At 40.3% G+C, this 17585-nt stretch overlaps 1 protein-coding gene across 2 annotated transcripts in view; it reads left to right on the top strand.

Moving 5' to 3' along the window:
- The window catches only part of LOC135093484 (microtubule-associated protein futsch-like), a 96409-nt gene that overhangs the window by 53969 nt on the left and 24855 nt on the right, over positions 1-17585 (top strand). For both annotated transcript variants that reach the window (XM_063992763.1, XM_063992764.1), the window contains exons 7-9: positions 2495-2648; positions 8858-8942; positions 9277-9444. In XM_063992763.1, coding sequence (XP_063848833.1) covers positions 2495-2648; positions 8858-8942; positions 9277-9444 — 407 coding nt within the window. The remainder of the gene's footprint in view (positions 1-2494; positions 2649-8857; positions 8943-9276; positions 9445-17585) is intronic.

The raw sequence follows: 17585 nt of genomic DNA on the forward strand, positions 1-17585 counted from the left end.
CATGAAATAAAGAAGGTAAAGATGAAGAAGCAAAGTTGTTGAAGATGTTTTTGGCTTGGTGCCAGAAATCATAAGGGGAGTTAGATCTTGAAAAATTTTGGCACTTTCTATCAATGAAAGAGTTTTTGGCTAGTTGGAGAACAGACTTGGCATGATTAAGGGCTGAAATATACAGTGTATATAAGATTCAGGTGAAGGAAGGCTCAAGTATCTTTTGTGGGCCACCTCTCTATCATGTATAACATGAGAACAGGCTGTGTTAAACCAAGGTTTGGGAGATTTAGGTTGAGAGAAATTGAGGAATGTACGCCTCCATGCCAGACACTATCACCTCCATTATGCTCTCTGCACACGGAGACGGGTCTCTGACATGAAAGCAGCAGTCATTCCAAGGAAAGTCAGTATAATACCTCCTCAGGTCCCCCAGTTAGCAGAGGCAATATGCCAGGGACTATCTGCTTTGGGGTATCCTGAGGAGGAATTGGAGGGGTAGGACAAGATATAGATATGAGGTTGTGATTGAAGGAGACCAATGGAGAAGAGAGGGTAACAGCATAAGCAAAAGGGTTAAAGATTAGGAAAAGGTGAAGAATGTTGGGCTTATCTCCAAGATGGTCAGGAATATGAATATGGTGTTGTACTAGTTGCTGTAGGTCATGGAGGATAGCAGAGTTAAGAGTTAAAGGCTAGTCCACCAGGATGGTCAGTGAAGGGAGAGGAAAGCCAAAGGTGGTGGTGAACATTGGTCTCCAAGAATGGAGATTTCTGCAAAAGGCAAGAGAGTCAGAATGTGCTCCACTTTGGAAGTTGTCAAAGAATTTTTCATAGTTAGAGGCGTTAGGTGAGCGGTATACGGCATGGATAAATATACTTTGAGAGTGACTCTATAGTCGTAGCCAGATGATGGAGAATTTGGATGATTCAGGAGTGTGCCCACAAGAGCAGGTTAAGTCTTTCTGCACAAAGATGCAGCATCAAGCTTTGAATTGTAAAAGATGATAGAGAAAGTAGGAGGGAACAGAGAAGGGGCTACTTTCAGTTGCCTCAGACACCTGTGTTTCAGTGAGGAAAAGAAGAGGAGGTTTAGTAGAGGAGAGGTGGTGTTCTACAGATTGAAAATTAAATCTAAGACTGTGAATGTTCCGTAAGTTAATGAAGAAAAAGTTGAGGCAGAAGTCAAGACACTTATCAGGAGAGCAGTCCGACCTGGGAACGTTGAGTTTGTGGTCCCTTCCCCTGATGGGGGATCCAAGGTTATGTAGAAGTTGCTATATTTAATTTAGGATTTTGAGTGAAGGGTGTAGATGTAATTAGGTGCATGTAGTTTTGTGTGAAGAAAGAGAGTTGTCATTAGAGGGTAGACTGTGACTATCCCCTTGTGTTGTGAGATACAAAGGGAAATATTTAGTGAGATCACAACTGGGTTGTTGATAAGTTCACAGCATCCCCTGATCTAGTGCTTCAGACTTCACTGGAAGTAATTGTTGTTTTGGCAGGTGCCTACTGCCTCTTCTGCTTGACTGCTTCAAGGATTTCTCCATTTATAGTTTACCAAAATTTTAATGCTGAAGCTAGTCCAGATTTGATTAGCCAAGCAGGAAAACTCAGTCACATTAGGTGTTACCAGCTCCACCAGTAGGAATGAGTTAACAGTTACAGATTGCTGGACTTTGGCAGGAGCCATTCTTGCCCTGTGTTCCATGTTCTGGTCTCTGCCTCTGACCACCAACAGTCAGTTTATGTGTGTTGTGGCTTTGGGTGGTGTACCAGTCTTGTGGATGTCCATATTTTTGTTTTATTGTTAGGTTATATTTTTTTTGTTTAAGCTTCAAATTATTCTCCTAATGTAGGCATGTCTCTAATGCCATTAATATTTGCAAACAGACTTGCTGAAAAATTCATACTTGGTGACTTGGCAAAATAGGCATCACATTCATGACGTTAATAAGGATATCCAAGGTTACTTAGCAAGATGGTTTTGGGCTATAATTAGAATATTGATACTTTGAGGCATTGAAAACACTGGTTGCTGGCAATATCAGATTGTTTGTTAGTAAGTGAACAACAACCTTCACCACCACATTGCAGTGCCCCATTACCTCAACTAAAGTCTGCAGGAAAAAATGAAGTGTATGCTGTAACTGACCACTTGAAGAGGCCTCAGTGAAGTGGGGATTTGATAGAAGTCTTTAAGTGGCATAAGGAATATAGCATTGGTGATGTGAACAAAATCTTCAGGGTCAGTAATTAGAACAGGAATAGAAGTAATAGATTTAAGCTTTATGAAATTAAATAATAAAAAAAATTGGAAGAAACTTGTCAAATAGTGTTAGATGAATGGAATTGAATCAGTAATCAGGTCAGTAGGGAAAGAGAGTGCAGTTTTGTAACCTTGATTTTATAAGTCAACTTTATATTTCTTGAACCCAAGAGGAAAAGGATTACTATACACTTTTCTCCATGCCAATAACTGCATACACTTTCTCCCTCACAGTCTTCAACAATCCTGAGGAGTTGGATGCTCTGGAAACCCATGGAGTTGAGGGAGACAAACACAACTTAGTTCGCAACTCCCTGTATGTCAAGTTTGATCCTCTGGTGTCTGGCCGGCAATCCCTTGCTCCCTTCTTGGCTCAGCAGCTGCTCCAGTGAGTTGCTGGGATGTACTGGTTAATTGCATGATGTGTGAAGAAAGTTGAAGAGGCTTATATCTAGCAGTTGAATTAAAGTCAGGCTTTGCTATGAATGCATTTGGCCAGCTGTGCTATACCTAAGCTCCTGGGCTGTATTATGGTGATCCATGAAACTGTCCCTTTCCAGTAGGGGCCTTTAGGGCTAATTAATATCCCCCTTCCCCTTTCCATTCCCATCCTCACCTGTGGGGCTGGAGTAGGTGAGAACAATCCCATCCCCTTCCCATGCCTGGGGTTCACCACAGGGGCTAAGATTAATGTTGGTAGCCCTTTCAAATCAACAATTCTGTGAAATGAGATAATGAATGTATTCTTCACTTACAGTTTCACTAATATAGATTATATAAAGTAAAATAATGCATAAGATTGATGAGCTACAGGTAAATAGTGAATGAAAAATTTAGAGATATGTTGGTGACCATAAAGTAAAGATCACTTGTTGGGGTCCCTGGCTGGCTGGGCCTGCTGGATGCCAGTATGAGTTGTCAGTTATACCATGCTGGTCAAGTGATGCATTGTCTAATGTTTCCCAGTCTCACTTTATATCATGCTTTGCCACACACACAGCTGGCAAGAGATGATCAGTTTATGAGATGTGTGTGTGTGTGTGTGTGTGTGTGTGTGTGTGTGTGTGTGTGTGTGTGTGTGTGTGTGTGTGTGTGTGTGTGTTTACCTAGTTGTATAATACAGGATTCAAGCAGGGCTCATAGTGTCTTGTCTCCATACCTGTATTTATCCAGAATTTCCTTAAATTTCTGCACGTTTGGTGCTGTAACAACCTCCTCATTTAGACCATTCCAGATATCCACAGTTCTATGTGGAAAACTGTACTTCTTGATGTCCCTCAAACACTGACTCTTCCTGATCTTCTCTGAGTGCCCTCTCGTCCATCCAGCTTCATCTTCTTCCAGCAACACCAGATCCTGCTTGTCTATCTTCTCAATGCAGTTAACTATTTTATACATCGTTATTAGATCTCTTTCTCTTCTAACTTGCAAAGTTGGCAGTTCCATTTCCTTCAACTTCTCTTCATACGTTAGGTCTCTCAGCTCTGGTACCATCCTTGTAGCTGCCCTCTGAATTCTTTCCAACTTCTTTATGTCTTTCTTCATATGCAGAGACCACACCACTGCTGCATATTCCAGTCTGGGACATAGCATAGTGGCTATAATTTTTTTTTGTCATAGTCTTATCCATGTAATGAAATGCCACCCTAATATTTGTTAATATCCTGTACATTGAGCCAGATGTCTGGGATTAGGATATCTTGAAAAACCACTCCTTGGTTTTTTTTCCTCCTTGCTCTTCATTATTACTTCCTCCCCCATTTTATAGTCTCATGCAGGTCTTTTACTCTTTCTCAATTCTATCACATGGCATTTCTTAGCACTGAATTCCAATTTTCACTTCTTGCTCCACTCATAAATCTTGTCAATATCTCTTTGCAACTCTATACAATCAATATGGCCCTTTATTACTCCTAACAATTTTGCACCATAAGCAAACAGATTAATATAACTGGTCAAGCCCTCCTGCATATCATTGATGTATATTTGGAACATAATGGGTGCTAACACTGACCCCTGTGGTACTTCATTTGTTACATTACTCCAACTTGAACAAGTGTCCCTGATCACAGTTCTCATTTCTCTATCCTTTAAGTAGTCTCTTATCCATTTTAGCATTGTCCCTCTCAGTCATATAGGTTCCATCTTCCACAATAATCTTTTATGTAGAACTTTATCAAAAGCTTTTTTGATGCCCAAGTGCACTGCATCTATCCACCCACCTCTGTTTTGTACTTCATCTATTACTCTTGTATAGAAACTTAGTAAATTTGTCACACATGACCTTCCTTTTCTGAAACCATATTGACTATTTGTTATAACTTTGTTCTCTTCCAAATATTTCACCCACTTTTCCTTAATCACTATTTCACAGATCTTGCCCTCAAAACTCGTTATTGATACTGGTCTATAATTTAGTGACTCAGTCCTCTTTCCTCCTTTGTGTATTGGCACTATATTTGCTCTCTTCCACTCTCTTGGTACTCTTCCCTCTATCAGTGAGCCGTTAATCACATCCCAAATTGGCTCCACCACTTGTTCTCTACATTCCTTTAGTGTCCAGTCTGACACTTCATCAGGCCCCAATGCTTTCCTGACATCCAACTTCTCTAACAATTTGCCAGTTTCATGTTTTTTGCACAGAGACTTCCTGTAACCCCCCTGCCTCACCTCTTTGTTTGGTTCTGTAAAACCCGCTTCCACGTTGAACACAGACCTGAAACTCATTCATAATTTCACTCATCTCTTCTGCTGTTTGATATATCCTTCCTTCCTGTAATATCTTGTTAATAGTCTCTCTGCTTGTCATCTTTCCATTGATATATCTATAAAAAAGCTTGGGCTCTTCTTCACATTTCTTTACCATATCCTTTTCAAATTGTTTCTCCTCCTCTCTTATTCTAACATACTCATTCCTTGTCTCCTTATACTGCTCTATTCTTTTCATTTCTTTGCTTCTTCAGATTCTTCCAAGCTATATCCTTTCTCTTCTTAGCTTCTGCACATATGGCATTATACCAAATATGTTTGCTCCTCCTTACTTTATATACAAGTACATATTTCTGCAGTTTTTTTGCAGTCACTCATTAGTAGTATTTTACTGTCCTTATCATGTTGTCTAGGCACTTCAACATTTCCTTTTGCATTTCCTTGTGTTCCTCCAGCCTCCACATATTAGTCTTCAGTGACACATACATTAATGTGATCCTCCTCCTTTCTCTTCCACTGGTCCTGATTGTTACACTTATGACCTCCACCATGCCATCTCCATATTGCACTTCTTCCACATATATATATCATCTCAAACCATTATCAGTACTCCTCCTCCTCCTTTTCCCTTTCTATCTCCTCCAATAATTATATCCCTCTTCCTTAAAGCTTAAGTGGACTTCTTTTAACTTTGTCTCTGTCAGGCACAACACATCTGGTCTATTTTCCTTTAAGTAATCTCTCACTTCCAGTACACCTGAAAGTAACCTGTCTATGTTTGTATACATTACTCTTAATGTACTAATTCTCCCACCACATGCAATTTGTCTGTCTGCTGCTGTGGTTCTTTCATTTCTTGTTTTCTTTCCTGAATATACCATTTCCTTAGTCTCATATCTAGTACCCTCCAATAAAATTTACTCTTCTCAGTTTCTGTCCTTCTCTCGTTTTTTTCCTTGGCTTCACTTCTCAGATCCCTCTCTTATTCCCATTCTTCCAAGTTCATATCTCTTTTTACCCAAATATTCTTGTATTGTGAACTTTCAGCCAGCTTCCCAGTTCTCGCTAGGATCTCCTCTACTGCAACTTGGGATCTCATTCTCATTTTTAACGGTCTTTTACCTCCTTCACTATATTTTCCAATTCTATGTGCTTCTTCCTTTTCTCATTCTAGTCCCTGTTCCTCATCTTGGACCATTGTAATAATTTTCCTTACCAACTTCTCTTCTCTCTCTCTGGCAGACTTTACTGGGTTTTTCTTCTCTTGCAATCCAAAAAAGACCATACATTTTTTCTTATCCACTGTGTCTCTCACCAAAACCTCCTTTTCTTTAATTACCTGAATTACTGTGTCCTTGGTCTTTTCCTGTATTTGTTTTTTAACCACCTCTGAAGCTAACTCTTTCATCCTCATATTCTTTCTTCCAGGCGTTTCTCAGTTCCTCCAGTTTCTTTTCACATATTGCCCCTTCCACTTTTTCCTGCACTATCCTCCACCTTTTGTTGCAGCCCTTGCAGAGTTACTTCATATCCATTAATTACACTTAGTCCTGAGTATCTCATTTTCTTTCTTTAGCTCCTCCATTGCCTCTTTCTCTCATTGTTTATCTTTAGAGCACTCTCACATTCACTATACTTCTTTCTCAGTTCTTTGTTTTCCATAATAAGTCTGTCCTGGTTTTCCAGAATGCCAGAGATCAGTTCCCTCATGCACCTTATTTCTTTCTCTACACTGATTATTCTCCTCATATTTCTTTTCTCTTCTCTGAATCCTGAAAAATCCCTTTCTCCACTTGCCTCCACCAATTATCTCAAGCCCACAGGGGTTTCAATAAAATGTGCCTTCTGTCTCACCCCCTCACTTGGTTTGTTTAGAAACACATCACAACCGGTGGTGCCACCTAGATCTTCCTTTCCTTCCATTTCTTTTAACCTCAAAATACTCTTTTATGTATTAAATTTGGAGACAGGAGACTCTGTAACCCCCTCTCACTTCTGCATATACAATTGTTATTTTGTCCAGATCCAGTTGCTTGTATCTTCAGGAGCTCGAGCACCCGCGTCTAAACAGCTGGCCAGTGCGTGGGCTTGCGTGCATGCACGTGTGTGTGTGTGTGTGTGTGTGTGTGTGTGTGTGTGTGTGTGTGTGTGTGTGTGTGTGTTTGGGTGTGTGTTCTTGGATAAGCTGCATACCATTGCTTGATATGATGTTCCCCATAGTCTCTGTCTCCCCCCCCCCCCCCACACACACACACACACACACACACACACAACACACACACACACAACACACACACACACACAACACACACACACACAACACACACACACACAACACACACACACACAACACACACACACACAACACACACACACACAACACACACACACACAACACACACACACACACAACACACACACACACACAACACACACACACACACAACACACACACACACACAACACACACACACACACAACACACACACACACACAACACACACACACACACACACAACACACACACACACACACACACACACACACACACACACACACACACACACACACACACACACACACACACACACACACACACACACACACACACACACACACACACACACACACACACACACACACACACACACACACACACACACACACACACACACACACACACACACACACGAGGAAATGAATGGGTCAGGCTTAACTACTTTTATATTTTTTATGTATATGTGTACATAGCCATTATTTATAAGTGTGATATAGAAGTAAATTTTGCTATGTAAAATATAAAAAAAAGCACTTGGGCTTTTTTTTGGGTGGGTTTTTTTTAATGCCAACCCTGGTTACCCCCACTACCATTGCTGCTGCTGCTGCTGCTGCAAGATCAGAAAACAAAAAAGATATAAGATCAGAAAAAAAAAAGTTATAGTTCTCATCTCCTTCAGAGAAAACCAGATAGAAGCACTTTTGAATGTGAAAAGTAGAAGTTCGCAGTCATATTTATGGCTGTTCACATCTCATCTAGACTATGCTGTGCATTTTAGGTCCCCATATTATAGGAAGGATAATATTGGTCTATTACTTGTAGAATCAGTAGAAATGTGGATGACAAAAAGGATTCAGGAGATAAGGAGTATTCCTTACAAAAAGAAGACTGAAGGTTTTAAATTTACATTCTTTGGAGAGGCATAAGATAAGAGGGGACCTAACAGAGGTGATGTAGGGGATATAACAAGGATGACATAAGCAAAATTCTCAGGGTCAGTAGTTAGGATAGTGCAAGAAATAATGAAACTTAGACTTTAAAAAAGAGATATGAAGGAATTGGTTCTCAAATAGAGTGGTAGATGAATGGAATAGACTTAGTAATCAGATTGTTAGTGCTGAATCATTAGGAAGCTTTAAAATAACTCACAAGACTTCACTTTGTACTGCACTATTTGTTTTCATGATAGAAACAGTGCATGATGACAGTGACTGGGAGTATAATGATTGTCTTGATTTGGTTGTCTTTGAAATTGATTAAAAAGCTTCAGTTTCACGAGTTCTCATGTTTTATAACTGTTTATTTAATTTCTCAAGTTAAAAATTATCTTTTATACACACTCATATTGTAAACACTTACTAATTGTTACTTGATTTGTCAGTATTGTCTCAGTGATTGTTCAGGTCTCCTGCCATACATACACTACATATAGCATCTTTCTAGATTCTTCAGAGATTAATGGGAACTAATAGGATTGTGCAAGACTTAATACATATAAAACTACAAAATTATGTAAATTTTATGCATATTGTGTGCATCTCACCCAAATTTTTTGTTGATTAAAAATTATTGAATGTTATGCAGATATCAATCACACTGTTATCTTCCAGGCGAGGCCAGGAAGAGGAACAGGGTGACGGGGAGGACGTGAGGCGGGGCAGTGGACTCATGTATTTCAGTCCATCACCAAAAAAGGTGAGTGGAATAGACAGCTAGGGTAGGTTAAAAAAACTGCTGAGTACATTCCTACTTCCCTTTTGTTGGTTTACATTTTTTTTCTTTCAACTGAGGATAAAAGGAATCTGAATAATTTTTTTCAATGCTTGATGCCTTTTTGTGTAGCTTTAATGTCATTACAGCCAGTGCTGCAGTTCTTACCCACCTTTTTTAATGGTATCCTGCACTGCTGCAAGAGTGACTTAATCGTCAGAGATATGCTGATTTTAGCTTTTATTTGCTTTCTCAAGATCTAATTCACATATTTTGGCATTGCTATCATTGTGTCAGTAATTTGCTTTTGCCATTACAGAAGCAGAAAGCAGAACAGCACCCTGAACAGGAGGTCCCAGTTGAGGCCTTCTTTTCCATGATGGACACCACCATCACCCATGACAGCACTGTTACAGCTGCCCATGAGGGCACCACTCTTGACACCACGGCTCTTGAGGCAGCCAACAGCACAGTCATCCACCACCTGGTAAGACTGGGGAGGGGCAGGCTCAGGCTGGCCCCAGACACTTGGGGTGCTTGGAGCAAGTAGACTTTGTTGATACAAGACAGGCCAAAAATTTGTCAGAGAATAAAGAAACAGATTACCTATAGAAAAGGGTAATGTAGCTCCAGAGGTGTCTACATGTTGCTCATAAAGTATTTTCAGTCATAGGAAGATGGAAATACCAAATAAGATAATGTTCCTCTGTGAACATAATAAAGTGGTCATGGTAGATGTGAGAAGCTGAACAAGGTGGATGTCATTGTGGCATATGAGCTGTGAAGAATGGATGTGTGGCAATGAATATATGGTTGTGTTGCAGTGAGATGTGTAGATGCTCAGACCACCTCAGTCTTGTCTCCCTAGCTTTGTTCCTAAACCATTGTTCATGCATTGTGCCTTCCATGTAATGGTTGCTAATTTTATCAAGCCTCATCACTCCTAGAGAACAATCAGGAATGAATACGTCAGATACAAAGCGTTAATCACTTTTGGTGGGAAATGCAGGATATATATGTCATAGTACAGAATTATCTGTTTTGGGTTTTTGAATAGTAAGGAACAATCATTTCCCTATATGCCTTTTAGTTTACTCTATGTCCTAGGGGAAGCCATAATTCAAGTTTCAAGTTTATTGCATGGCATAGCAGTTTGAGACATCACAACTTATAGTTTGTGGTCTCAGCTGCCAGATGTCCATTGTGCTGTTCTCACACAACAGGCCATTAACTCAGAGCAGGTTTAGCATGTCACAAAGTCTGGTATAACATAAGGTGAATTATGAGATAGAAAACAGTGTTTTGAGGAACTAACTTTAGTGTGCATATGTCAGTTAATGATGCCATGTGTTCCAGACCACTGGCTACTGACTTCAACCTGTCAGTCCTAAGTAAAACACTGAAAAATCTTTGTTAGTTGTATTTGTTGGTATCACAAAATCTGGAGACTTGGCCTACATACGAGAAAAGACTAGTACAGTACATTTGAGTTTGGACACCATCCCCTTCAGGGGAAAAAAAAAAAAAATCCCAGACTAGCAATGCACTCACAGTACAGTTAACATAGCTGAAATGCAATTAGGCAGTCTTATTCTTGGAAGTGTGTCAAGCACCTGCAATTTGTGCTGAATCTCCTTCACTGTCAAAATGGCATCTCTTTGGATGCAGCTTTATCTCTACAAAAAAAAAAAAAAAAGTCACAAGCTGCCTGTAAACCAGTCTCCTCTCCAGTGACAACCCTTAACATCCAGGGCATGCTGACACAGTCCTTGGTAGACTTCAGTTCAGTGTTCCTTCTGTTTGGGAATCACAGGCCTGGACATGAACTGCAGCAATGCAGTTCATATTCCAATCAGACATGAGAATTGCCTGTACTGTTACATGTTTCTTTGTGATGCGTTGACAGTGACAGCAGTGTCCTTAACTCTTAAACTGTGGACAGAAATTAACATTATAAAAAAGGCAGAAACCTAAATCTGGATTTATATAATGAATGAAAATTTTTTATGTGAAATATTAGAGTAGATGAAAGTGATTTATTAGATATAAGGTACACAAATTTTGGCACACTCAAAAAAAGCATGTGAAAATTTGACTTGCTGGGTAGAATAATGGCTTTGGGCAGGAGACATAATGGTTCCAGGTGGTGGCTGCAGGCACTTCCCCCCCTCCCCCCCCCTCCCATCTCTCTCTCTCTCTCTCTCTCTCTCTCTCTCTCTCTCTCTCTCTCTCTCTCTCTCTCTCTCTCTCTCTCTCTCTCTCTCTCTCTCTCTCTCTCTCTCTCTCTCTCTCTCTCTCTCTCTCTCTCTCTCTCTCTCTCTCTCCTTTTTTAATGTATTTCTCTCTGAATGTGTTCATCCTTTCTCTGCCCCCTGTGCTCTTATTCACACCAATTTTTTTTTTTTTTTTTTTTAAGGGGGTGGGGAAGAAGAAGAAAGCTAGCTAAGAGAAATTGGGTGGGAAGAGAAGGGGTGAAATAAAGTAAAAGAAAAAATAGATACTGGGCTTGACCACTTTGCTAATTTCTATTTTTATTTTTGGTTGTATTTTTCATTTAACTATAGTCTTGAAGTATATTGTTTTTTCAGAACAGCTAACACATACACCCCACTCACACACTCGTATCACAAATGCACAGGTAGAACTGCTGCTCTCCCTAAAACGCAGACTCTCAAGGGAGGTATATCTATCATAATACTAGAGAGAGAGAGAGAGAAAACTTATAAATTGCCCCTTCTTATCTTATTGCAACAACCTTCCCTTGGAGAAACACAACTAAACCCTAATAATTTAAACCATGTGCTGTGACCCTGAGCTGAGTACTAGCTCTGAATTAAGTTCAACTTAAACAGAAATATACAATATCTACCTTATTTATTTTCCTTGAAAATTAACAAACATTATTTTGAATGAAAAACAAAAATTGGCACATAAGATATTTTTACATTGTTTATAGAAGACATAGCAAAGTTGTAATAGTAAGGTGATAGATAAACTTTAATAATACATAGAAACAAACATAGAGTTGGGTGGATAGGATATTTAGGAATTAACAAAATATGTAAAAAGTTAGAATAAGGGATAAAGATCCAGTGGCGTAATATACAGTGCTCCAGAGCACTCCAGTAGATTCATCCTTCCAGCTGTAACGACAAAACTTACCTGTGAAAATTAAGAAAAAATTAATACTGTCATACCACACTGATCAAACATTACAAAAAGTAAATGAGAGAGAGAGAGAGAGAGAGAGAGAGAGAGAGAGAGAGAGAGAGAGAGAGAGAGAGAGAGAGAGAGAGAGAGAGAGAGAGAGAGAGAGAGAGAGAGAGAGAGAGAGAGAGAGAGGAGAGAGAGAGAGAGAGAGAGAGAGAGAGAGAGAGAGAGAGAGAGAGAGAGAGAGAGAGAGAGAGAGAGAGAGAGAGAGAGAGAGAGAGAGAGAGAGAGAGAGAGAGAGAGAGAGAGAGAGAGAGAGAGAGAGAGAGAGAGAGAGAGAGAGAGAGAGAGAGTATATATGCAGAAAGTAGAGAGAATAAGCAACAGTGAGGAGTGAATGAAGAGCGAGCGAGCGAGCGAGCGAGGGAGGGAGGGAGGGAGGGAGGGTATATATGCAGAAAGTAGAGAGAATAAGCAACAGTGAGGAGTGAATGAAGAGCGAGCGAGCGAGCGAGGGAGGGAGGGAGGGAGGGAGGGAGGGAGGGAGGGTATATATGCAGAAAGTAGAGAGAATAAGCAACAGTGAGGAGTGAATGAAGAATTAGATGGAGAAAGGAAATACTGAGGTATAATACTCCATTTTGTTCTTCCATCTGTTCCCTTTGCATTTCTACCCCCTCTCTCTCCTTGCCCCCATGTACTCTCCTTCCCCAGTTACATCTACATCACACACACACACACACACACACACACACACACACACACACACACACACTGTACAAATAGGTGTATCATGATGTATTTATTATATCCAAGATATAAGTAATTGCATACAACATTCCTCCAATTGCAGCTTTATCCAAAGATCCAAAGTCTTTTTTACTCTTTAGTTTGCTTTTACAATCTGAGTTTTCTCTTGCACCACTACATTTTTTGTAATGTGTGAGTGTGGGTTTTCTACTTGGTGGGTTATGAGGGCTGCCAGATATCTTCCACATCTCACAAAACAATTTGATGTAAGGCCTCTGGCTCTCATGATGAAAGGAGAAAACAGGCAGTGATCATTACAACACATATGAAAGGAAATGCCCCATGAAAATTAAAAACATCCACCATTCATGGGCATGATTATCAAAAAATTATGATTTGTTTTTTATTATGGTCTAGAATGCTTTTTTGATTGTAATTAAATTAGGATTAGTTTACTTTTTTTAATATGAACATTTTTCATTTTTGTTCATGATTAGATTATGATTATAATCACATATTGCTGTGATTATAAAAAAAGATAATGATTACCAATGATTAAGTACAATTCCTAAATAGATAGGAAACTACATCTATTAGGTGCAATGTTCCATATCTGAGCACAGTAATATAATTGTTTAAATCACTTACTAACTAATGGTATTAAAAACATAAATTGTGTGTAAGAGGTTTTATTTGTTTTTGTTTTACAGTACATAATACATCACTTCTATGAATTTATTTCAAATCACGATCATGCTTTCACACCAATAACGAAAACAAAGTATTTCTCTTTGAAAAATATAGAACTTGTTGTCCACATGATTTCTTATAGGCTAGATTATTTCTCATGTAATGTCTAATTTGCTATGTGTTTGCTACACTTGATAAACATCAACTCCTCAAAGCGAACATCGGTCATTCTGCATTGTTCAGGATGAAGGACTTTCCCAGCAATAGAGAAAAGTCTCTCAACTAGAGCTGATGATGCTGGGAAACACAGATATCAGAGAGCCAGTATAGTTAGTTGAGGTAATGTTGACTGATTCTGTTCCCAGAAGAGAAGGGGATCACTGTCATCCTCTGTTGTTGGCTGACTCAGGTAGGATTCTACTTGTGATAAAGTTGATGTTAACGTACAGAGGGAAGAGCTCGTGGTGTTTTGAATCTGAACAGCTTGCACTTCTCTGTAGGGCCTCCTTATTTTCCTGAAGGAAACCCTTTTCTTCATTGGTAGTAGGCATAATTTCATCTACTTTAGACTTCAGTAGGCATTTGATGAACATGACTGCTTCTGGTGAGCAGATTAAGGAGGCAGTAGAGACCTGCTGAAATGATAATTACTCCCAGTGAGGTCTAAAGCACTGTTCGAGGGGTGCTGTGAACCTATCATTAAACCCAGCTGTGACCTCACTGAATGTTTCCCTTTGTGTCTCACAACACAAGGGAGCAGTCACAGCCTGCCCTCTAAAGACAACTCTCTTCTTCCACACAAAACTACAAACACCTAGTAACACACACCCTTCACTCAAAAATTTTAAAATCATAATGGCAACTCATACACCAGCCTCAGAGTCCCCATCTGGGGAGGGAACCATAAATGTCCCCAGGTCGGACTGCCTTTCTGTCGACGACCCTAAGTGTCTTGACAACCCCCTCAACTTTTTCTTCATTAACTTTTGTAACATTCGCAGTCTAAGATCTAATTTTCAATCTGTAGAACACTACCTCTCCTCTTCTAAATCTCATCTTTTCCTCACTGAAACTGAGGTGTCTGAGGCAACTGACAGTAGCCCCTTTTCTGTTCCCTTCTACTTTCTCTATCCTCATTTTTTATCCAAAGCTGGATGCTGTGTTTATGTGCGCAGTGACTTAACCTGCTCTCGTGCCCACACTCTTGAATCTTCCGAGTTTTCCACCATCTGGCTACGATTACAGTCACTCTCAAACTAAACTTATCTGTGCTGTATACCTCTCACCTAACTTCTCTGACTATAAGAAATTCTTTGACTACTTAACTTCCAAAGTGGAGCACATTCTGACTTCCCTTTTGCAGAGATCTCCATTCTTGGAGACTTCAGTGTTCACCACCAGCTGTGGCTTTCCTCTCCCTTCACTGACCATCCTGGTGAACTAGCCTACAACTTTGCTATCCTCCACGACCTAGAGCAATTGGTGCAACACCCTACTCGTATTCCTGACCGTCTTGGAGATATGCCCAACATTCTTGACCTTTTCCTGACCTCTAATCCTTCTGCTTATGCTGTCACCCTTTCTTCTCCATTGGAATCTTCTGATCACAATCTCATATCTGTATCTTGTCCTATTGCTCCAATCCCTCCTCAGGATCCCCCTAAGCGAAGGTGCCTCTGGCGTTTTGCCTCTGCTAGTTGGGGGGACCTGAGGAGGTATTTTGCTGATTTTCCTTGGAATGACTACTGCTTCCGTGTCAGAGACCTGTCTTTGTGTGCTGAGCACATAACAGAGGTGATAGTGTCTGGTATGGAGGCGTACATTCTTCACTCATTTTCTCGTCCTAAACCTTCTAAACCTTGGTTTAACACAGCTTGTTCTCGTGCTATACATGATAGAGAGGTGACCCACAAAAGGTACTTAAGCCTTCCATCACCAGAATCTCATGCACTTTATATTTCTGCCCGGAACCATGCCAAGTCTGTTCTCCAACTAGCCAAAAACTCCTTCATTAACAGAAAGTGTCAAAACCTTTCAAGATCTAACTCCCCTCATGACTTCTGGCATCTAGCCAAAAATATCTCCAATAAATTTACTTCTTCTTTCCCTCCTCTGTTTCAACCAGATGGCACCACTGCTATCACATCTATTTCTAAAGCTGAACTCTTCGCCCAAACCTTTGCTAAAAACTCTACCTTGGATGATTCTGGGCTTGTTCCTCCCTCTCCTCCACCCTCTGACTACTTCATGCCACCTATTAAAATTCTTCGCAATGATGTTTTCCATGCCCTCGCCGATTCTTGCCTTGGACGATTCTGGGCTTGTTCCTCCCTCTCCTCCACCCTCTGACTACTTCATGCCTCCTATTAAAATTCTTCGCAATGATGTTTTCCATGCCCTCGCCGGCCTAAACCCTCGGAAGACTCATGGACCTGATGGGATCCCTCCTATTGTTCTCCGAAACTGTGCCTCCGTGCTTGCACCTTGCCTAGTCAAACTCTTTCAGCTCTGTCTGTCAACATCTACCTTTCCTTCTTGCTGGAAGTTTGCCTACATTCAACCTGTTCCTAAAAAAAGGTGACCATTCTAGAATAATCCCTCAAACTACCGTCCTATTGCTTTAATTTCCTGCCTATTTAAAGTTTTTTAATCTATCCTCAATAGGAAGATTCTTAAACATTTATCACTTCACAACCTTCTATCTGATCGCCAGTATGGGTTCTGTCAAGGCTGCTCTACTGGTGATCTTCTGGGTTTCCTTACTGAGTCTTGGTCATCCTCCTTTTAGAGATTTTGGTGAAACTTTTGCTGTTGCCTTGGACATATCAAAAGCTTTTGATAGAGTGGCACAAAGCTTTGATTTCCAAACTACCCTCCTATGGCTTCTCTCCTTCTCTCTGTAACTTCATCTCAAGTTTCCTTTCTGACTGTTCTATTGCTGCTGTGGTAGATGGTCACTGTTCTTTTCCTAAATCTATTAACAGTGGTGTTCCTCAGGGTTCTGTCGTGTCACCCACTCTCTTCTTATTATTCATTAATGATCTTCTAAACCAAACTTCTTGTCCTATCCACTCCTACGCTGATGATACCACCCTGCACTTTTCCATGTCTTTTCATAGGTGTCCAACCCTTCAGGAGGTAAACATTTCACGCAGGGAAGCCACAGAACACTTGACTTCTGATCTTTCTAAAATTTCTGATTGGGGCAGAGCAAACTTGGTATTGTTCAATGCCTCAAAAACTCGATTCCTCCATCTATCAACTCGACACAACCTTCCAGACAACTATCCTCTCTTCTTCAGTGACACTCAACTGTCCCCCTCTTCTACACTGAACATCCTTGGTCTGTCCTTTACTTATAATCTGAACTGGAAACTTCACATCTCATCTCTCACCGCTACAATGTGGCATCTCTAGCTGTCTTCTACCGCTATTTTCATGCTAACTGCTCTTCTGATCTTGCTAACTGCATGCCTCACTTCCTCCTGCGGCCTCACTGCACAAGACTTTCTTCTTTCTCTCACCCCTATTCTGTCCACCTCTCTAATGCAAAAGTTAACCAGTACTCTCAATCATTCATCCCTTTCTCTGGTAAACTCTGGAACTCCCTGCCTGCTTCTGTATTTCCACCTTCCTATGACTTGAATTCCTTCAAGAGGGAGGTTTCAAGACACTTACTCATCAAGTTTTGACCACTGCTTCGACCCTTTTATGGGACTGGCATTTCAGTGGGCTTTTTTTTTTTTTGCCCTTGGCCAGTGTCCTTCCTACATAAAAAAAAAAAAAAAATCTTAAAAAGCGTGGATCTAGGAGTGAAGCCAGCTGAAATATATCCGTGTCTTCATAGATCTTCAGTCTTTTCTTGGTTGAGCTTTTGAGAGCAGTAATCATCTTTGACTTGTATGTCTGTGACAGTTGTTCAAGCTCAGGTTTCAGTCCACGAATGCATGGAATTACTTTGCTTGACGTTACAACATTCTCTCTTTGACCATCTGGAAGTTGCTACTTCAGATGGTGTCAAGATGTCTGTTATTTCCT

This window comes from Scylla paramamosain, chromosome 43, assembly GCF_035594125.1.
Source record: "Scylla paramamosain isolate STU-SP2022 chromosome 43, ASM3559412v1, whole genome shotgun sequence".
NCBI classification, from domain to species: domain Eukaryota; kingdom Metazoa; phylum Arthropoda; class Malacostraca; order Decapoda; family Portunidae; genus Scylla; species Scylla paramamosain.